Here is a 23921-nt window from a genome sequence, read left to right as displayed (position 1 = left end):
AAAACTACACCGCTAAAGACGAGCTTTAGCTGGTATTTTTGGTGGAACTGAGAGACTTTATGAGCAGAATCAGAACAAGGAAGTGAAGACTTAACTTTAAGAGTAGTAGTACCGTTAAAACCTTAACGATACCCATCCCTAGCCACAGCTCTAGCCACATCGTATGCATTTTGCAAAAATCACACACAATTGGTTACGATTTTAGTACTTCTTGCATACAAACTACATAAAATATGCATAAACTGCATAATTTTCATGTGACCAAAGATTTTAAGCAGCTCAGAACCAAATTCACGTAAAAAACCCTCGAAGGACATCGACTGACGAACACAATAAACATTTACAGAGTGAATCACGCACATGTCACAGAAGACCGAAGTTTTATACGTGCACAAAATGTAGGTAGTGTCTGCGTGACGCGGCCTTTATCTGTCCTAAGATTTCAAACAATCAGGAGGAAGTAAAAGGTTTACTGTTTGGTAAAAACCAACCTGCGCTTTGGTAAAGCTGGTGTCATTTGGTGAGTTTGTGACTCCATTCATATTTTTTATTTCAGCAGCTCAATTGAGCCCAACCTTCTGAATTACCACAGCAATCAAAAAGTCATTGACTCCTGTGAGAGGCACAGACATTAACTTTTTGAACCAAATGTGTTTTCAGTCCGGAGGAATTCATCCATTCTTGCAGGCTTTCTGCAGCATTTTACTTTGGGATTAAATAACGATACCATTTTTCACTCGTTCACCTCTTTAGAGACATGAACTTCTGAAAATGATCGACAGCGCGCAGAAACTCTCATTCCCGGTCACCTGTCTACCTGCTTATAAGCTGACTCATTATTGGGGTGTAATTTAGCTCCACAGGGATCCAAATTACATTTTAAGAGCCTCTTTTTTAGGAAAAGGGCTCCAACAGTACGGTGCTTTGTTGTCATAGCAATGCTACAGATCATTATCCTCTGTGGGACAATTTCCATTTGAATATGATGGCTGCTGTAAACCTAATGTTTGTCCGAGTTGTTCATGAAGGTTTTCTGCTATTGATCGCATTTTTATGAACGCAGCGAGTCCCGAGCCAGATGGCTAAACAGAACAGGAGCACGCGTTTAGTCAGCTGCAATTACACTTCATGAAACGGGACGTAAAGTTTTAGAAAGCGGTTTAAAACGCTCACATAATTCATTATATAAATGTAAAAGGTAGTTTCTGCTACGGGGAAAGTCAATTAAAATGTATTTGATGCCATTAACAACATCAACCCAACGTTGAACATGAGTAAACATACTAATATAGACTTTTCTTTATACTTTATTTATAGTATTTATATTATTGTTTTTTTTATTTATATTTACTTTATTTTATTTTTTAGCCTTCAATAAGCGAAAGCCTCTGCCTTTTCCATTCCAAACATCTTTTGTATTAAATTAAATTTCATTAAATTTAAAAAAAAATGTTTAAAAAAAATTAAAAACACAAGTTTTCTTAACTTTCAGAAGCTTGTTTGAGGATAAATAAATGTTACAAGTAGGGACAGGATGCCAGCACCAGATTTTCTAAATCATCCATTATGACCTTTCACCTTTCTCACAAGGCTCCGGCCATAATTAAGTTAGTTTCCAGCAGGAGTAGGGGGATTAAATGCATGTCCAAAGGAATATAATTAGGTGCTAATTCATAGCACCATCTGCAGCCAAAGTCATAACTAAATCAAATCTGAGAACTTCTATTTACCAGCCATCGGATGGGCGGAGTCTGCTGCCTTCAATAAGCTGCTTAACTTCTGTGAGCAGCAGGAGGAGTGCTGCTTTTTCTCTCACCTTAATCGCCCTAAAAGGGATTAAAATGCAGCTCCGATCCCACAAGCCTCTGCAGATCGCTCTGTAGTTACTGCTCCACCACTTTCTGGAGTGCATTACATGATTACAGTCGTCTGTGATCAATAGCTGACTCATAAACATACTGCTTACACTCTGCGAATCTAGGAAATTGACAATTGAGGTTTAATTAGGCATAGGCCGTCATTCTGAGTGTTTGTAGTTCTGCTGGGTTTTGTCCGTGTTGTGGAAATGGCTCTTGGATTTCCTGGTTTATTTATTTTTTTTCTCATAAAAACCGTGTTTGCAATAAAGAGGAACATAAATTAGGAAATGCCATTATATTAAGGAAACAGAAGGTGGAAAAACATTTTTGCATACACATAAATGAAAAAGCTCAAACTCCAACCTTCAAAGACGAGCAAGAAGTTCCTGTGGTTTAGGGAAGTAAGTCCACATCCCCACCAAAGGAAAACATGAGTGGACAGAGGCTTGAAACGAAGTTTTTAAAGAATCTATATCATGTAAAATCAACTTTTTTGAGCTTTTAAGTCTAAAATCCTGCTCTCTAAGCACCAGCTCTTCCCAATCCACGAGAACCATTGGGTTCTCACTTTGTGACATCACAAAGTGAGGAACCGCCCCTTCCAGGCAAAGTCTGCATTACCAGCTCCGCCCCCACACTAACGGACACACCCACTTTCTCCACAGAGCTATTAGTGAGCGACTAAACGCTTTCATTTTATGCGCACTATCTGCACATCCATCTGCAAAAGTTTGGACGAAACGCAGACACGCTCTAGGATGACGTCATAAAATGGCCGACACCCAAGATAAAATCACTTTTAATGATCCAACATCTGGGGGCCGGTTTAGCTCGTGCTGGTTTGCAGCGCCTTCCGTCCATGAAACCAGGGTTCGACTCCAGACTGCTCCCTATTCCCTTCTCTGCTGCTCTGCTGCTGTGGCAGTCCCAAGCCCGGTTGGATTGAGAGGGTTGCGTCAGGAAGGGCATCCGGCGTAAAAACATTGCCAAGTTATCCATGCAACTCATCCTTGAGGGAGGATTGTTTCGCTGTGGCGACCCCTGATGGGAGAAGCCGAAAGTGAAAGAAGATTGATCCATCTCTGAGTTGCATCAAACATCATTTTAAAAAGGGAAAAAGTTCATGGTCAAAACATATCAAAAAATATACAATTGTATACAATATGTATATATAGACTAAAATACCAGCAACAGAAAACATTGGTGCAGTAAATTATCAATCAAGTTAGACTGTTGGGTTGTACAGCACAGTCTAGTGCTACGTTCACACTATTGGCCTTTGCATTAGAAAACGCTCTTCTATGCATAGCTACACAAGTTTTTATGGATGGTTTTAGGCTCTACGTACAAAACGCACACCCATTGATTGTGCGTTGAATGTTAAACCAAGTTGAACTGGAGGGGTTGGCTACAACAAAACTGGAATGAATAAAACTGATTAACATGTCCTAACACAGCACTGAAGTATGGTACCGGTTGTACCGTATACGTCTGTATCGGTACCAACTCAGCTCAGAGTTTCAACAACCAACCCTAGTGATTACAGGCAGGTTTGGACCATTCTGTGCTGCTTGCAGATAAATTTAGTTTAAAATTGTACATTAAGCCTCCTTCAATAATGAGCCCCATCTCTTCATTCAACCTTTCTGTTTTACAGGTGATAAAGACGTAGACAGTTACTACCCAAGAAAGCATCATCACGGGGAAGGTGGGGGCCGGGGTCCGACCCACATGGTGAAGCTGAATTCAGAGCCCCACCAGCATCAACAGCGGCAGCGGCCACGTCGGGTCCAGAGGGCCATGTCCCAGGACCACGTTCTGTCCCCTCCCAGGACACCGCGGCGTGGAGACTACGGCCTATCATCGTACGGCGCCGTGGCAGCCGCCGCTTACGGAAGCAGTCGCAACCTCTCTAATGAGCAGCTGCTCTCCGCAGACCGCCTACACTCCCAGGATCCTTTGCTGCTGTCTCCAGCAATGAGGCGCGACAAGTTCCGGGAGAAGGCCATGGCGCGGGCCATGTCCCACGCTGACATGTTGATGCCAACCACTCCGGTCATGGACCGCCACAAGGTGACCAAGATGCACTCCCAACCCAGTGCCTCTACTGACTCCTACAACACGCTGATGGTGAATCATCATGCAAGCACATCCAAGAGGCAGGCGTTTGCTTCCCGACGGACACACACAGTGGACCACCTACAGTACATTCCAGGCCACCACCACACATACCGCACTGCCAGTAAGAACGAGGTAACTGTTTAACCACGAAACGCCCACCGACACCTCCCTGCAGCTCGCTCTCCTGTTTATCTCCAATAGGACTCCTCCTCCTGCTTTTTAACCCCAACTTTGTCTCATCCAGACTTTTGGGAATAAACCTGGGAAAAGTTTCTCTCTTAGAGCATCATAAGGGCTTTGCGCATCGACACAAAGATCCCTCGCGGCAAACGCAAAAAAACTATTTTTTAAACCGGACTCTTGTCTCCAAAATTATCATCTTTATAAATATATAAATAAACTATATTTACTATTTGTATTTTCAGTCCTTGTTATAGCTTTAGAGATTGTCAATAACTTAATGTAAGCACTTGGAGCGGTGCCTCTTGAAATCGTCCAATTTCTGCATTGAAGTGGATTTGTCGGTTAAAAAGCACAATTTCCATTTTGTTTTTGGATTTCTTTCCTCTTCTTTTTTCTTTTTCTTTTTTTTTGGTGAACAGCCGGAACATATCAGCTTATACTGTAAGTGGAAACAGGCTTTTTCTGTTGCGTACAATAGTCGATTGTAAATAAGCTATATTAGCAGCATAAAAGAGGGAAAGCTGGCTTTTTTTCTCCCAAGCGGAGCCGATCTTACTGTAGATTCCTGTTTATTCATTTCGATTTTAGATAAGTCCCCAGATTAGAATTATTTCCACTGATGTCTGCAAATTGTGTGGATCTAATATCTGTATGGGGAGTCTTCTCAAACTGGGCTTGTGGTATGGAAACCTTTCATCAGTGCTGAGTGGCAGCTTCAGGCGGTCATGTTTGTAACTCTCTTCGCTTGGTCCACCCTACTGGCTGGATGTTGACCCCCCCCAAAAGCTTCCATCTCTACACATCAGGTGTTGTGGAGCAATTTTTGGCCGAGATGTTTTCATTAAAGCAATGCCTTATTGTCCTGAATCACACGCGCCCTTAAATCAACAGTCCTCCCTCTGTTTTGCCCTTTTTATCAAACGTATAGCTGACCAGCAGAGCCAGGGTCTAAATTTCAAGCTGCTCTTTTGTGCCACTTGATCACAGGGTGCCAAAGTCACTGCCAAAGAGGGATGGAGTGGCTAACTGATGGTTAAAGAAGTGCACGTGCCAAAACTGCAGTTCTTCAGCTCACCACTCGAGGCTCCAAAAGCTCAAACAGACGTAAACATGTAGCCGCTTGTCACGCTTTTGTGATGGAAAGTTAAACGCCTCATTAGTCAATACGCAATTCATTAAAAAGAAAAAATGATATTTTTCAGACTAATCCTTTTTTCACAAGTTTTATCCTCTTTTATTTCCTTTTATTCCAAAATGATTTTATTTTATATTCAAAGTCTTTCTAAAGTCCCAATCCGATCATCTAATTAATCTAGTTTCAAAGCGTTCCCATTTTGTTATGATTTTTACCCAACATCTAAACACCTGCCTGGTTTTTTAGGACGTAATAAAACATACAAAATCCTGAGTGGTTTTCTAGGACGTAGTTTCTGCAGAGCAGTTCATTAGAAATTCTCCTCTGAGTTGACTCCAAAGGATCAAAAAGGTTTTTACGTTAAAATAAAACATCAGGATTTACTTACCTTCTAATCTTACTATAAAAAGCGAAACACTGTACTGTAAAACTAGTTCTGAAAGTTGTGTCTTTTGCTATTGAGGCTGCTTCTCTGCAAATATTTTGCAATTGAATGGACTTTTTTTTAAAAGTCTTCAAAAACCCACGTGACAATCTAATGAGCCACCAGTGGATTTAAAAAAAAACCTCCTAAGTTCCTACATAAAAGAGCAAATTTTCGTAAATCTACTTTGTCTTATGAAACAGACCTTTAGAAAGACCCACGTTTGTGACATTTCAGGTAAATAAACCTCCAAACTTCTGCAGAAGATCATCAACATTTGGACAAATGCATGAAAATCAGATACATAAATATTGAGGTAATTTATGGGAGATCTGATAAAAATGTTTCACTTTGTGCTTTGGCTTGAAAAATTTTGAATGTTTCAAAATATCTGTTATTCATAGTCACCTAAACCTGTTTTAGATTAGGATTAGGATTGGATGATCCATTGAGTTTTTATCTATTTAAATTTTGGAAAAAATCTAAGGAAACTTTATTTATACAAGACCTAAACACACTGGTTGTGTATAAAAACAAATTACTTTAAGACAACAGCCCCAAACCTGCATAAAATGGAAAAATATGCATTTCAAATCCATAAAATCAACTAAAAAGAGTTAAAAAACCAAAGAGAATTCAAGATCTTAGCTTACAAAAACATCACATCTGGAAGTGTGTGGACATCAAATCTGGAGCAGCAACAGAAAAATCATTGTTAAAAATCCATAAGGTAAATGTGGTCCCGCTGTTTGACTCCAGGCTGTGGTGCAGCGGAACCACAGTGATCAGCAAACATCTCGTCTAGTTTGAGACCTGGTTTGGTCAGAGTCTGGTAGTTTGCATAAAACAACAATCGGTGTCAAACTCCTACAAGCCCCATAAGGCAATGAAGTTCCCTTAAGGGCTGCTGTTCAACTTTGTTTCTATTTGTTTCAATAGAAACAAGTTTTTTTTTTTTTTAAGTTTGATATAATTTTCACATTTAACTTGAAGCAGAATCCTTTTTTTTTTTTTTAAAAAAGCCAACTATTGGTGTTTTTAATGGTATTTGCTTTGATTTCAATGGTTGAAAACTGTGAGACGTGTGGCCCCTGAGAGGTGACGACCCCCCAAACTCAGAGGAACACATGAGGAATGTATGTTCTGGAGGTAAAACTCACAACCAGACTTTTCTATTCGTAAATATGTGAAAGAAAGCCTCAGTTTCCCAGACAGCCTGTGTAAATCTTTCAGAAAAACGAGTCTACGTGTTTGTCCAACCGGTCTTTGGCTGCTCAACGGCAGCCGTCAGGTTCCTGCCCCAGTAACAGACAGAGGCAAGTTTGTACCATTAAAAACATCTCAGACCTGATTCATCCATTTTTTGATGCCCAATCTGAGATTTTCAGGATCTTTGTTTGGAACATGAAGTCGTCGGCGTCCTCCTCACCAAAGAGTCTTCTGGAATTTTGACCTAATCTGCAGAAGAAATTCACACTTCTTTTGAATTGTGATTGGACTAAAGGGCAAAAGGTTGTTTTAATCGTTTGTGATCACGTTCACAGCTGCTCCTCATGTCTTGTTGCGAGTTGATTTGACTTCTGCTGTTGGATCATGGATGTGAGACTTTGGTCGGGCGGATCTCCAGTCCAGATAACGGATTTTCCCAACTCGATGTGCCACTTTCCTTTTTAATGCCAGATCTGCATTTAATGATGTCAGTCAGAGACTTAACTTTACTGTCTTTGTACTTTGGATATTTCCTTTCTTCGTCTGCAGAAAAGGAGGATGGCCTCGTCTCTGTGTCACCTTTTCAGAGGACTGTGATACGCTAATATCTGCGGATCTCCGGTTTGCTCGACGGATCTCACAAACTTGTTTCTTCTTATCTCCTAATTAATAATGATGTCATCCCAAGAGCCTTTTCTCTATGTGCAATATTTTCTATTCACGCCGTGTAAGTCTCCTCAGTCTTGAAAAGGTTCGGTTGCTTCCATCAAAGCTTTGTTGTCCTTTCGGTTTAGGATTGTATCGTCTTTCATTGTCAAAGAAAGCGTCTGTGACTCTTTGAAATGAAACGGACGGCGGAGTTGTGCTTCAAACCCGCAGGATGACTGTTTGTGTGCATTTTGGGTTGTTTATGATTATTAAAGCACATCAAGAGTGTTAGATGTTTTCAGTGGATCATTTCGCTGAATAAATGTGTTTTGATGAGACGATGAAAATGAGTTTAAGCTCCAAACATAGGGTGAAAAGTGGAGGACGGCATTTCCACGACACGGCGGTCATTACCAAAGTCTCAACTAGAGATCAACTGATTTTTCAGGGCGGAGACCGATTAACAGTCAAGTAGCCAGATAACCGATATTTGGAGCCGATATTCATTTGCAGAAGAATTGAAAATATTGGTATCAAAATTTGGAATAATACAAACGCCAACAATGAACTTTGTTTATTTGAAAAAAATGCAATCAAAGAAATTGCTCCTAAAAGTGCAAAGAGTAAAAGGCTCAGCAGCATCTTTTAGTGTTTTTTTACAAGTTAAATAAACAGTTTCCTGAAAGTTTTCATAGTAAATAAATCTTAACATAAATTAAATTACTTATTTTTGGGAAAAGTTCAAACAAATCCAAAAAGTACAGGGACTTCCTTGCTGAAGACAAAGCGGTGCGGCTGCTCCAGAACCAAAATAATGGGTTCAGAATCCGCCTGTTGGATTTTAAAGAAAAGTCAGAGACTGAATCAAAATAAGAAATAACGGCCCGTTAATCGTCCAGCCCCAGTTCCAACTCGTCCCAACAGGACCTGGCTGCAGACAATAAGATGGACATCATTAGGCAGAGCCAGAAGTCCGGAACCAAAGGTTCAAGTCCCCCATGTCCCTTTCTTTGAACCAAAGGTTCATGTCCCTCCCTTCCGATTTTGGTCGAGAAATACTTTTTTGTGTTTTTTTCTGAAAAATAACCTGAACTGAACGGTGGTGCAGTGGCAAGAACGATGGCGGTGTCATCACTCCGCCTTCTTAGGTTGATTGGTTACTCTACCCTAACTACCTACCTACCCAACATACCATGACGTGATCAACGTCAATCAGCTGATCGGCAGTGAGTGCTGGTAAGCAACACTCTAACGCGGCTTTTTGTCACATGCAACACATTCCTAATATGGGCGCGGACGCTTTTGTACGCGACAGAATACACCGATTCGCGTTGATCGCGTTAACGGATGAAAACTTACGGTTATCAAAGGAATGTAAAGACTGCAACACTTTTCCAGATCTGACAACTTTGATGTTCAATTTAAAAGAAATAATAGATTACCATTTTTTGCCCCATTTTAAGTTCATCTTGCCATTTATTCACATAAACATTTTGGAATAAAAGGCACATACATTTTTAAATCGAGTAGAATTTCCACTTCCGGCTGATGTCTAGATGCCATCTTGTCTGCAGCCACGTACCCCTCCCTAATCCTGGTTTTGTTTATTTGAGTCAAGAAGAACGAGCAATACTGTAAAACTTTAACTGATGTATTCATTTTCTCCAAATTTAGTAGATATGAGTTGAAATGAGCATAAAAGAAAAAAAGTTCCCAGTCTATGCAAACATTGACACAAGCCACACTAGATGTCAGGTGAGCCGTCCCACATAGCGATTATTCTAGAAATGGCTGTGTGGACCTCACAGGCCACCGTAAAAGCACCCGTAGATGTTCACACCGTGGGGGACCTGCCTGTCATTTGTGTCTGAGCTTGCTTTTCTTACTGCTGCACGCTTTCTGCAAACATGTATAACAGCGGAACACAAAATCATCTGCAAATACAAGTTATCAGTTATCAGTGCTGGCGACTGATAGAAGCGGATGTTTCCTCTGTCCTACAAGCAAAGAAATTCAATTATTACGACAAGAAGTGATGAATTAAAAATGTAAAACAAGCCAGCAGAACCACACTGCACACCAGGCCGAAACCTTTTGATGCAAATGTTTCCTGAGCGTTTCCAGGATGTGTTTTGAAAAACTCAAAGCTCAATAAAGTGAAGGAAAGGTTCTCGATGTTGAGGACAAATCCCAGTTTTTTCCAGACACCCTCCAGGCTGAAACACAGCAGTTTTTCTCTCCCCCACCAGCTTTACTTCTGTCAGGTTTCAGGCCATCACGGCCCTGTTTGACATTCATGGGGAGGAGTGAGTGGAGAGCGCCAAACCCGACAATAGCAGAACAAAACCGGGCCGTCACAACAGAACACTGACGGACCGAAGCAAGCAGCAGTAGTTTACGCTGCCCTCAATGTCCGTCTATTTGCATTTAGATGGAAAAAGGAGGAACTGCAGCCCAAACAGATGAAGAACGGTCAAACGTTCAGCCACACTGCGCTCTTCACGTCCCTTCATTCAGTGGGATGGCTGAATGATGTTGGTCATAAACAGACAACATTTCATGTTCCAGAAGTTCTTTGTATTGTTTTGCTAATGGTTGAACTCTGAGGAGATTTTAGCATTTCTTTAAAATTGCTATTTAAGCAGCGAAAGCTTCAATGACGACGCGATTCCCAACGCAGAGCTCTCCGATCGATTAACAAGGCCAAAGAAGAAGAAGAAGAAGGAACGTCAACAACAGGAGGTCAGATGACTCTGCAGCAGATGTCAGGTGTGGAAACACAGTTCTGGTGATGATGCAAACGCAGCGTCAAACTGTCGGTGTTATTAACGGGTCATTTCTTAAACCGTCGTCAGGCTGAGTCCTTTCTGAGCCCTAAAAGCTCCTGGTAAACATTTACGGAAGAGAGCTGCAAATGTCTCCACAGGGGGTTCTCCTCAACAGCTACCTCAAGGGACGCCATGACAATGGAACGTACCATTGTTCTGCGTGTGGTGAATGTAATGTGAAGTATTTGTATGGCTAATGGAAGTGACACGCACTTAAGACATCCATGATGCTGTCATACAGCATTCTTACGCCACACTCTAGTAAGGCGCGAGAACTGAATGCCGTATGGCGTGCACGTGAAACGCATGTGCCAGTAGGACATCCACACAAACGACACTCTGTGTAATTTCCTCATTTCTAACAGTCAGGCTGCATCAAGGAGCATGCATGTATCACATGAACAGCAGTAAGGGGGAGGCTTTTTAAAAAATTACATAAATCCGAACAACACGCCTGCATCTGATCTCAGGTGTTGTTTAAGTGTTCACTACCACTTGTCTGTCAGAAAAAATGTCCTTTTAGGGGTTTACTGAGCGGTCAACTGCTTTGACATCTCCCAGGTGTCCTTGGTTTGACCGTTTTTTCACCCGTATCCATCCCTAAGGGCAGTTGAGAATAAAACCTTAGCCTCTAACACCAGCAGTGATGCTAATCAAGCCTGCTCTTTGAACTACGGTCACTCTTAAACACCAGGGTGCTCAAACAATCTACTTACTCTGCTTGGCTCTCGCCGAGGCCAGACGCTTTTCCTCTTGCTCCCATTCCCAAGACTTTTTGTCCCGTCCCCCAAACTTTTCATCCTTCTGCAATTTCTGCTTTTTTGCACTCTGAATACGGATTTGATCAGCTGTTAGTAAGTTTTTCTCCACAATAAGGAACGGGAAAGCCGACCCTTCCTGCCCCAGATGGAACCCATGCGGGTGGATACACCAACGATCCGTGGGGCAAGTGGAGGCTGGTGTGCCGGGCCCAGCTGTCTGTTGAAGATGTCAAAGATGTGTATCTATTCAGATTTGTGGTAATTGGATTCCTCCAAATCAGGATCGGAGGATTTCTGATATATCGGGCAATCTGGGAGCGGAAGACGGTGAGAGGCCATCTGTCCAAGCTCTGGGGAAAGATTCTTCGGCGAGTAGAGACTCACAGCGAGAAACTTTCACAAGCGGATCAAAAGCTCTGTGCTTGTCTTGCCCACCTAAGCAGGCTGCTCGCGACCCATGAACTTGTGCGGAAGATGGATGCCAAGAGGGAAGACTTTCTAAATGCCCACTTCCTTGGATCAAATCTGCCTCAAATTCTGCAAGACCAGTCAAGGACTCCACCAGTAGAACAGAGAACTGCTGGTGCCCAGAAGGATTTAATCTAACCAGACTCCCCCCGTGAGCTGAGGGCCGCTGCCCTTGGCTCTACCAAACGCTTTCCAGAGTGTAAAGAACAGCTGTGTGCAAAGGATGACACCCGCTGCTCATCCCTTCTTGACCTCGGCATTCCTACTACTCACCCCCCCTCCTGTGCATTGTCGGGCAATGATCCATAGGCACCCACCCCCCAACCATTAAGCCTCATGTACTGTGTTGTTCTGCATATGTGCTTCTGTGTTTAAATGGTGTGGGGTTTTTTCTTGCATCTACACATTGTACAGTAGATAAGCAGTGTCGAGAAACAACTTATTTTTGTCACCGATGCCCCCCCCCCCCTGTATTGTAAACACCCATCTACACCCATGCTAAACAAGGCGCACATACAATGGGTTCACCTCAGTCAACTTTGACCTGTATGTGTGTATTTCTGTTGTATGTCTAATCTTGTTCGGGTTGTACTGGAACACATTTCGTATGTCAGTGTAAGCTGTCCATATGACAATAAATATCTACTGCTATATGTACACAATAAAATCATATGTTCTAAATTCATAATAAAACTATTCATAATTTATCCATCTTTTTCCGCTTACCCAAGACCGTGTCGCCGGGGGTGGCAGTCTAAGGAAAGATGCCCAGACTTCCCTTGCCCAGCCCACTTCCTCCAGCTCCTCTGGGGAGAACCCGAGAGACATAGTCTCTCCAGCGTGTCCTGGGTCTTCCCCGGGGCCTCCGCCAAGTGGGACATGCCCGGAACTTCTCCCCAGGGAGCGGTCAAGGAGGCATCTGGACTAGATGCCTGAGCCACCTCAACTGCTCCCTCTAGATGTGGAGGAGAAGTGGTTCGACTTCGAGCTCTCTCTGGGTGACTGAGCTCCTCCCCCTACCTCTAAGGGAATGCCAGCCACCCAGAGGAAGCTCATTTCAGCCGCTTGTATTCAGGACCTGGTTCTTTCAGTCATGACCCAGAGCTCATGACCATAGGTGAGTATCGGAAAGAAAATCAACCGGTAATTTGAGAGCTGTGCTTTCTGGCTCAGCTCTCTTCACCACAACAGACCGGTACAGCAACTGCAAAACAGAGGCCGACACTCCGATCCGCCTGTCAACCTCACGCTGAAATCTTCCTTCACTCGTGAACAATGAACGAGACCCCAAGATATTTAAACCCCTCCATCTGGGGCAAGAGCACTCCACCCATCGAGAGATGGCAAACTACCTTTCTCTGTTCTCAGATTAAGCGGTGCTGACCCTCATCCCAGCCGCTTCACACTTGGCCGCAAACCGCCCCAATGCACGCTGGAGGTCCTGGCTCGATGAAGCCATCAGGACAACATCATCTGCAAAGAGCAGAGAGGAAATCCTGTGGTCCCCAAACCAGATCCACTCCTGCCCCTAGATGCTGGGTCTAGAAATTCTTCCCATAAAACTATGAACCGGTTCTTTTCATAAGTAGTACTGAAATAATTGATTTTATTACTATTATTATTGAATTTTTAGTGTTGTTTTTAGTTGTCATGCCAACGGCATCACAGCACACAATGTGCCGACAGCAGAAATGCCTTCTATTCGAGTATCATTTTGAGTGACTGACCTGATCATTCAGTTGTTGTCTATGTCTGTAACTTTTTGCTGCGTCTTGGCCAGGACTCCCTTGTAAAAGAAGTTTTTAATCTCAATGCAACTTTCCTGGTTAAATAAAGGTTAAATAAAAAAAAAATAAAAAAAGGCACATTGGCAGATACATCCGCGGATAGGAGTTTGACGCTGAACACTCACACCTTTCTGAAGATGAGGAGGAAGAGAGTGTCACTCAGTGTCATTGAACATGCATGTGCAGAGACGTATGCATCAGAGGATGTGTGCTTGGCCGGTCTGCATGTCAATCAGGTGACGTACTTCACAATGAAGATGGTGATTGGCTGACAGACGTGCATTCCTAAAATAGACTGTTATTAGTTTTTGGTTTATTTATTTTTGAAGGCCCGCGGTCCTCGGTGATCGACTGATATTGGTATTGGGCACCTCCATTCCAACAGATAATTCCTACGGATTCTGACATGTAGAAAAGCGGTTTCGTGTTGGCCAAGTTTGTGAAATGGCTTTTAGGGCAATCTGCGCTCTAAATGGCTAAACGCTCTGCAAGACGGAAAGCATGATCCTAACTTTCAGCCTCCAGGTCCAGATAATTCTGACTGCATAGTAAAGTGTTTTGGGCTCATTTAGCTTTCCCCATGTTGGGGAGTTTTTGAGCAAATAAGGGGAATAAAAACTTTCCATCAATAAAATCCATACTCTCACCCTCAGGCTGGAGCGATGATCAGGGTAGACATCCAGGAACATGAGGGAATAAAAGGTTTAAAAGTTATAAATTGTAAAAACAATAAAGTTTTGCCAAAAATGAACAACCCTGGGATTATTTCAGGCAGGCAAATCGAGCAGTGTGTTTACCTGGTTACTCCTCCCTGCAGGCGGTTCAGTCTTAAGTCCCAGGTGTGCGGTCCAATCCCTCTTCTTCCATTTCTCTGCGTTCGCCACCCCAACCTCCTCCCCAGCTTCCACCTGTGAGCTCCATTAGGGGTAGTTTAATACCCAAAGTTTTCTATGGAGATCTTTGTCTTATGGACAGTCATTTGCTGGACTTTAACACTTGTGCTATCCTATGATCATCCCACCCTTCCATTGACGTGTTCTCCCTACCATGACAAAGGTGGATAAAGGTGGAAAAATTTCATGTAATCCATGGACACCAGTGAAGATCACAAATCATTGAAGAAAAAAGGTTCAGAGGACTGTCTAGTGGGTCTAGATGACCCAACTCCCAATGTTAAAGTGCCAAGGATAGCACAAGGGTTACATATGTAGTTGTAGATTTAGATAAGTTAACTCTTCTCTACGAGTTCTGGTACATCGCCTGTCCGTCCTGGGGGTGGATCCCTCCTTCATGTGGACACCCCTGAGTTTTCTTCTGTTTTTCTGGAATCTCTGTCATGGTCGAACTCTATGGAGACCCAGATGCTGGAACCCGGAAGAAACTCAGGAGACGAGGCAGAGTCAGAAGTTTTAATCTGAGAGGGGATGAGAGTCGTGGACGAGGAGGAGCGCCGAGGACGGCGAGCATAGCTTGGAGCGAGTGATGGAGCCGAGGGCGGCGTAGACAGCCTGTGACGAGGAGGAACCAGCGGCACCCGTGGAGGAACGGATCTGAAGGTGTAGAACAAGGCGAGGTAAGTACGTGGCTTAACTTGGCAGAAACTAGACTAAACTAGAGACCAGGCGTAGGCACCGGAGAGAGTGTAACGGACTGGCGTAGTATGCTGGGATGGATCTCCTTAAGAAGGTCTGCTGGTGATGAGGTGCAGCTGGTTCCAATGAGGAGTAGGGAGGAGGGAGGCAGCTGACGGCGGACCCGTGACAATCTGTTTTTTTTTAGGAGTTTTTCCTTACCGCGAAGGGGGGTCTAAAGGCAGAGATGCCAGTTTAGTTTGTCTGTTTAGTCATAGTATTATACTATTGAATTTTTTGCATCAAGATCCTTTTTGATTGTATATTTACCTTATAATTACTGGCACAAAGCCCATTGAGACGACTGTTGCTGTGAATTTGGGCTATACAAATAAAATTGAATTGAATTTAATGTATCTAAACGGAGCCTTATGCCAAAATAAAAGAAATGTGGAAATAAATCTTCTTTACTGCATGAGTTGTCTGACTAAAATCTAACATTTCAAACTTTTTTCCCTCCTGTTTGACTTTTTTATGTCAAAAATGAAAGATAATGCGGGAAAACTCTTTATTTTTGAAACAAACGAATAGGTTTGTGTTTAAAACGATCATTTTTAGATGTAAGTGACCAAACAAGGTAATTAACAAGATTAATTACTTCCAGTCTTTTTATGAAGTGCATTAGCTGAGAAAAACACTCTGAGGCAAAAAAAAAATAGTGAATCGATAATAAATTCTGGCATTTTAAGAAATAAAATATCTAAAAAGATAAACAAGCAAAACAAAATAAGACCAGACGAACTACTGAGCAAACAGAGAAGTGCATCATCTGTGATGCTAATTTAATCGCTGAAGAGTAAAAGTAGATTAAGACGAAAACTCCAAACTGTTTTAATGTGGCGGGGCAGAGCGTTCACAGGCTGAGAACAGCTCGATCAAATGAATGCTAAGGGACTCATGTTCACTCCCCAAAAATGGTGCAATCGGAAATATATTTAATTCTTCTCCACAGCTGACTAACTGCCTTGAAAATAGGAGCCATTATCCGAGCTGCAATTACAACAGCAGCAACCAAGCTAAGCAGAAATTGGACAATTCCTGTAATTTATGGTTCACTGCTTGAGCTCTCACCTCCAGGGAGAAATGAATGTATGTGGGCATCAGGTAAATGCAGAAAGTTAATAGAGCAGGGTGCTTAAGCAGACTGTGTAAACACTGTGGCATTCACCGGCCACCGCGGGACTTTCATGATGAATGCAGATAATAGGCTTTTGGGTGCACACACCAACACGCTCTGTTCTCACAGGGGGCCGGAATCGATCCGTCCGACATGCTGGTTCGCCATTGCTTAAATGAGAGCGCTCAATACCCGAGCTGGCTCTCAAACAGACACCAGTGTTTCCGCAGATATGAAGGAAGTTCTGTAACTGCGACGCAGAGGGAAAAAGTCACAGAAATCAATCTTGTCTCTTTAGACATTCTGAGTAACCGTTCATCTGAATAGATGGTGTAGTGTTACACATCCTTTATTGCAGGAAAGAAAATGAAACCTACAAACGCTCAAATCACAGGGATCTCTCACTTTGACACGTTTAGATTAAACGTCTTTGTGTTGTGATGCCAAACTCAAAATTACGCAGCCGACCACAAACTGAGGTATCTCAGCAACAGAAATCTGAGGGAAAAAGCCATCGGCATAAGAGTTTTAAGAGTTTCTTGACTGCATAGTATCCAGGCGAAGAAAAGAAACATGGAGGAAATACTGGAGGGAATGCAACCCTTCAGTCATATACTTTCTTTTTTTTAAAATAAATATTTATTTAGTGAAAATCTAAAATCTGTCAAATCTGTTCAGTAAAAAAAAAACAGATTCTTCTGTTTTTACAGCGATTGCTCAGATCAACTTCCCTAACTCCCCAACCCCCCCATTACTGTTACACAACACTATCATCTGCATAATGTCGTAATTTACACATAGTTTAATACAGTTTAAGGCCTAGTACAGTCGTCCCTCTTTCATTGTTTTTTTTGTTTATGTAACACAGGGACAATATGTATTATTACAACATTTAAAAAAAGCAAACATATAAGATTTTAGGCTAATTTCCATCTTTAGTCCCTATAGAACAGGCTGATGATCCCTGAATAAAAAGTCAAGTCAAAGAAAGGATAGCAGAAGGCAGACAGCAGCAGTGCAGATGGGGTTGTTAATAGAAAAACACAACTTTAAATTCCTAAACATGGAAGCAAGAATCAAAGAAAAAAGAACACACAGGACAAAAAAAACCAGATACAATAAAATAGGTGGACAGATGTTACAGAAAAAAAGCAATAGAGAAGTTGTGTTCCAAAAATAATCCAGAATTGATGAAATCAGCAAAGTAGTCCTCTTTAGAATTTCAAAACCCTTAGACAGACATGAACATTTTCACACTTTTCTCTTTTCTAAATGAGATAGTTCCTGATAAATGATCAAATGGGTCATTAATTAGATTTATTTAAAAATATTTTACAAACCTTTTTTTGTATCTTAATTTAAATCAAACTGGTTAATTTATGCTTTTTTGTATTTGTTGTAGTAAAACTATGATCTGTGTTTTAAACTTAAATATTCCAATAGAAAAACAGTAAACATGGAATTGAAACCTCTGCTGCTCAGAAGGACCAGGACGACAACCTGTCTTTTCCGTTAAACAGCCCCTAGCAGAAACAAGAATCTTCTTTCCTTTGTTGTGTCCATTTCACTCCCAGCTCTTTTCTTCGTGCTACATCCAGACAGAACCATTACCGACTCTTCTTCCTGCCACGTTGATGAATTCAGATCCCTCCTGCATTGTCTGTCTGACAAACACCTTCATTAATCACAAACACAGTTCAGGCTAACAATGGTCCAAGTTTGCCGAACTCTCTCTGGATTCCTTCGCTTCTTTTTTACTCCGATTTCTTATCCATATACGAACCCCGGGGCCATTGAATGTGTTTTCAATTTGAGTTTCTTCGTTAAATGTTATTTATTGTTCTACTTTTGGCGGATGTGAAGCTCAGCAAGACTCCAGCATTTGACAATAAACTGCTTTTTCTTTAGTTTTCTTCTAAAGTGTCATTGAGTTTTATGAACAACCTGCGTTCAAATATACTTTTAAACCCATTTCATACAAGTCAAAATGGGTTTTTCATCTCTGGACAGATATCTTAAAGATAAAAGAAGAAAAAAACCTTTAATAAGACCTTAATAAAAACTTTAATTTTAAATAATTTGATACCAAAACAAAAATTTTAATGTTTTGTTTTTTTAACTGAAGACATATTTGTAACAGAAAAACACAACAAACTGAAAAAGTGTGAGAAAATTCAACCTTTGCTTTGAGCTTAAACCTTTAAGGAGGCTTAAACAAGGAAACCAGTAAGACACAAAACAATGGAAAAAATTTTAAGTTTAAATGGATTGAATGAATGTGTTACCCGTCTAAACTTAAAAAAGACAACGTGAAATGCTTTAAACGGATTCTTATTGTCTGGTTAGCTGAAAAACACGAGAAAAAATTGTTAGGAAATCCTGAAAAATAAATGCCAAAAATGCTGAATCACATATTAAACTTATTGACCAGTGGTCAATTTTGTGGCACCCAGTCTGCTTTTCAAAATATTTGTTTCTATATAATTTTTTTTTATATTTATTTCATTTTTTTGCCCTTGACGCCCAGGCCGCGGAGCAACCCAACGCCAACGTTTTTCTGGACTTCATTTGTTGCCACGTGATGGAAAACATGAATGATGTTGAGCGGGTAGCATGGGTTTATGTGTTTTGAAGAGCTCTGCAGAGGCAAGCACGCCGCCGTGTCAGGGTTCACCAGATCCGGAGGATCTTTTTCTTATTGTCTCGATTAAAATAAGATAATTATCATAAGTCCGACAATACCCGTGGCGACTCTCCTTCTGCTGGGCACCCAGCCATCAGGGCCCAGGGACCAGCAGCCTGGGTGGCGTGATTTGATGGCTCTGCCAGACCCTGGGTGGCGGCGCTCGCTATGCCGTCCACCAGGTGGCTGGATGGCGTATCACTCCAGCTTCATGGGCTCTGTGACAGGCTGGCTACCTGTCCAGGATGATTCCCGCCTCCGTCCAACAGATACCGGGACAGTCTACGCAACCCCCCCGGCCCCAGCAGGTTAGGAAAATGGATGGAAGTTCGGGATGAATCAATACTGAATTTATTTTCTACCCTTTGTTTGAGTCACGTGCACAGGTCGTGTCGGAGGACCTCTGATCACGCCTGTGCCGTTGACCGAACATTGAGCCTCGACGCCCCTGATGTGCAAGTCGTGTCCCATGTGACTGCAGCATAAGTGTAATATATGATCATATATACGGTTAGAGTTTACTCTGAGTGGTTTAAGAAAAACTGGATATAGGATATTTTTAAAAAATGAGAACGAAAAACACCTTTATGTTTTTCATTGAATGCAGTACTCTTAAAAATCTGTGGCGTGTGTCCGAAAAACAAAGAATAACGCTAAAAAGGGTCAAACTCAAACCAACTTTGGCCAAATAAATTTGAAAAATGGTTAAAATAGCGAAATAAATGGACTAATGGTTCGTCTGCACTGACATTTCTGAGCACAAATCAAACTGGAATCTACAGAAAATGAATGTGAAATTTTTGACATCAACCTCAAACTGACCAGAGGCTTTTCTGGACAACTGGGCTACAGCCTCTCATAGGAATGCAAGGGGGGGGTCACAAAGAAAACACTCAGTCACCCCCCATGCTTCAGCAGCTCAGGCCTTTGCATTATAAATGCATCAATCAAAGCTCTGATGCTGTGTTAAAGGGAAAATCTGAACTCACAAACGTTTTCGTAGCGACTTTCCTAAAATCCCACCTGTGCAGTAAACGTTTGTGGACATGAGGCCATTTTAAGGTTTTTTTATTTTTATTTTTTATGAAATGTAAATGAGCCACTCGTCTCATGAGGAGGAATGTCCCAGATTTAAGACACTGCATGACCTTGATTTGATTTGGAGAGCTTTGATTGGTTTCCCTGAGCCTGGAAGAACGGCGGAATCTGGTGTTCTGGGATCTTTTTGTAGCCTATTTTGACTTGTGTCAGTCGATTTCTCAAAGCTCCAAATCGAAAGAAATTTTTCTTTTGTAAATAAAAGTTAGCTAACAGTTGGAGGAGGTTTGGTGCCAAATGTGGAAGCGGAGAAATTCTGGTGAATTTTGCTCCAGTCTTTTTCTTTCCCAGCTCCAATCTGATACGGGCGGACACAATTCACAAATACTAATTTGTCCTCCATCATCAGTTTTGAAAAGCACTTCTGTGACTTAAAGGGGACACCATCGATACGTCACAACCAAATCCAAGTCTCTCATTGGTCAAAGGATTAACTTTCAACACGCGTTCAATGCGTTTTGTACAGGAAAAGACGACCAGCTTCACAGCCTCTCGGCATCTTGGGTAGGGGTAGAGGAGTACAAGTACCTGGGAGGAACCATCAACAACAGACTGAGCTTGAAGACCAACAGCACTGCTGTGTGCAGGAAGGCCTGCAGCAGACTCTACTTCCTGAGGAAACTAAGGTCCAATGTATCCTTCAGGATGCTCGGGATGTTCTACCAGTCTGTTGTCTTTTAAACGTGAGAATAGCCTCCAGTGGTTATTTGAGGAACTGCATGATTTGCCAACTTCTGGATCAAAAGCAGGACAGGAAGAGGGTTAACTTACCTGGCTGGCTTCTTCATCCGGGTGTTTTCGAGGTGTGAGAGGAAGTTTAATACCAACAAAAATGGACCTGGGACCCCACTTTGGATCCTCTGAGGAGCAGCAACAGCAGCGCTAATCAGGTATTGATTATTAGGCCGTGGAGATCCTCCTAAGGTGGATCTTTTATTTTCCTCCTCTGATTCCCAGATGCCTGTGCAGCAGAAGGCGAAAAAGGGCAGACACCGGGTACGCTCCCACATGGACCAGGGCCGTGACACATCTATCCAATTTATTCTGTGAATTAATCAGCCTTTGATTCTGCTTTTGTCTCGTTTGATTGAAATGAAACATCATTATTATTCCTTCCATGTGTTTCCTTCCTCCTTGAGAGGAACTGGCATTTGGACGTAATGACTTGAGTCAGAAACTCTGGAGTGTTTGCTTCTGGTGGGGCCGGCTCACTCCCATCCTGATAAAAGACAGCTGACCTTCGCTGGTGTGCACGGAAGGAAAAAATAAAAGCCCTGCGTGGCCTTTCAACTGTCCTGCAAAGCCCTGTGGGGGATGCTCCGGAGAAAATATAAAGAAAATTCATGAATGTTTTCATCTCAAATGTTATGGGGGGGCCAGCTCTTAAGGTCAAATCTCTTTGTGTTTGTTTATTTTCTGGAGATCCTCGGAGACTGCAGGACAATTAAAATGCAGCTCGACAGTTGGTAAAGGGAAAAAAAATAAAGCCATGAATTATTCAGTAGGTTTATTAAAAAAAAAAGTTAAACTGCCAAGAATTTGCTGGTACTCAGTGTTTGAGTCAATTACAAAAGGTGTGAACGAGCAGAACGCAGGTGACGATTCCATTCAGCTCCTCAGTCGGTCTGAGAGCGGGAACTGCACGCGGGCCTGTTTGAGAGGAGAAAAGGGTTCGTTCGGACTCCTCAGACTGTAATTATGATGCCGTTCCTCCTCTGAAATGAAGTGACTACAAAAATCAATGGCTGTCTGGATAGAGAGATGAAAATGAAGGGGCGAAAATCAATGGCATCGATGTAATCTGTGAGAGTAAGTGTTGCCCTGCTTGCATGTCAGAGTGGATCTGAATGAGATCTTTGCTTCTTGAATGGAGCCGGTAAAACCTGGGGAGGTGCTGCCGCCACTGCTGCCATTGCTGGATCCTGTTCATTAACGATTATCGACTCATCCTCAATGAAATTCCTGCTAAATTGGGATTTGATTGTAACGGCTCTCAGAAAACATCCGTTTGGTTTCAGACAGTTTGTTTTTTACGGTCACACTGTGTGCCAAAATAGAAAAATCAAAACCGTTCAAAGTGAATGGGTTTAGTAGGGGTGTAGGTAAAAATCGATTTGGCAATATTTCGCGATATTTCATTTGGTGATACTTGAATTGATTTAAAAATGCTGTCAAGACAATATTTATTGAATTGTTTACGAACGTCTAGCTTGCTGGCAACACAAGCCTCTGAGCAGCTCTACAACGCACCAAAACTACAAGAATTAGTTTGTGTTAAATGCTAAATGTTCAACCAACCGTGCAGTTTCTGTTGTTGTGGGACATGTACTACTTAGTTCTTGCTTGGGACGGGAACCAAACTAAAACTCTGTGCCACGTTGCTGCCAGCACCATATAGAAAAGCAGAATTGATGCTTTTTAGCGGGCTCAAGATGAGAACGAGTGACCCTTGAGATATATCGCGATACATAGCATATCATATCGTACGAAGCGTATCGTGATACATATCGCATCGCCAGACACCATTAGTGTTAAGTGGTGACAGTTTGAGGTTTTTTATGGATGAACATGAAAACTGACCTTTTGGAAAGGAAAGATTTAGTTTACACTGAAAAACACAGAATTTCACAAAGTATTTTTGTCCAATTTCTAGTTGAAAACATTTAAATACATTAATATCAGACTAAACTAACTTTTAGTATTTTGTCCAGACTTAAAATGATTTTAGACACCACAACAGCATGTGCAGTTTTTGCCCTTCTGTGTTCCAAAATCATAAATTAAGACAAATACATGAACCATAAAATGGTTCCTTTACTTATGGGATGGATATCTTACAGGTTGATTTTTTTACCTTGTAAGCCTTTTGGTTTTAATGGAAGCGTATTAAAAACAAGTGTTTTAAAACTGGTAATCTTCATTCTATTTTTTTCATGTTTAAAAAAACAGGTAGTCGTCATTCTAAATTTTTTTGTCTTTAAAAAAAAGGGCCGCTTATCCGCGACCCGGCCCCGTATGGATGGACGGATGGGGGGGAATCAAGTGATCTTCTTTCTTATTTTTTATTTTTTACAACTATAACAGTTGTAGTCTTAGGTTCAACTCAGAACAGAAGCAAATTCATATGAAAGCCTTGAAAGTGCATTTTCCTCCTGTAAGGTACGGTGGCCCAGAAGGGTCACAACACAACACATTAACTTTACACACAACACATTAACTTAACACACAACACATTAACTTAACACACAACACATTAACTCACAACACAACACATTAGCTTAACAGACAACACATTAACTCACAACACAACACATTAGCTTAACACACAACACATTAGCTTAACACACAACACATTAGCTTAACACACAACACATTACCTTAACACACAACACATTAGCTTAACACACAACACATTAGCTTAACACACAACACATTAACTTTACACACAACACATTAGCTTAACACACAACACATTAACTTTACACACAACACATTAACTCACAACACAACACATTAACTCACAACACAACACATTAACTCACAACACAACACAATAACTGACAACACAACACAATAACTGACAACACAATAACTCACAACACAATAACTCACAACACAATAACTCACAACACAAAACAATAACTCACAACACAACACATTAACTCATGGCCCAGAAGGGTCACAACACAACACATTAACTTTACATACAACACATTAGCTTAACACACAACACATTACCTTAACACACAACACATTAGCTTAACACACAACACATTAACTTTACACACAACACATTAACTTAACACACAACACATTAACTTTACACACAACACATTAACTCACAACACAATAACTCACAACACAACACAATAACTGACAACACAATAACTCACAACACAATAACTCACAACACAAAACAATAACTCACAACACAACACATTAACTCATGGCCCAGAAGGGTCACAACAC

At 41.6% G+C, this 23921-nt stretch overlaps 1 protein-coding gene across 2 annotated transcripts in view; it reads left to right on the top strand.

Moving 5' to 3' along the window:
* LOC101160813 (protein shisa-6 homolog) overlaps positions 1–7870 on the top strand; it is a 64381-nt gene extending 56511 nt beyond the window's left edge. For both annotated transcript variants that reach the window (XM_023957280.1, XM_023957281.1), the window contains one exon: positions 3517–7870. In XM_023957280.1, the coding sequence (XP_023813048.1) occupies positions 3517–4124 (608 nt within the window). In that variant the 3' untranslated portion in view covers positions 4125–7870. The remainder of the gene's footprint in view (positions 1–3516) is intronic.
* The last annotated feature ends 16051 nt before the right edge of the window (positions 7871–23921 follow it).

The sequence above is a fragment of the Oryzias latipes genome, chromosome 8 (assembly GCF_002234675.1).
Source record: "Oryzias latipes chromosome 8, ASM223467v1".
Taxonomy (NCBI): Eukaryota; Metazoa; Chordata; class Actinopteri; order Beloniformes; family Adrianichthyidae; genus Oryzias; species Oryzias latipes.
This window is presented reverse-complemented; position numbering and strand designations above follow the sequence as displayed.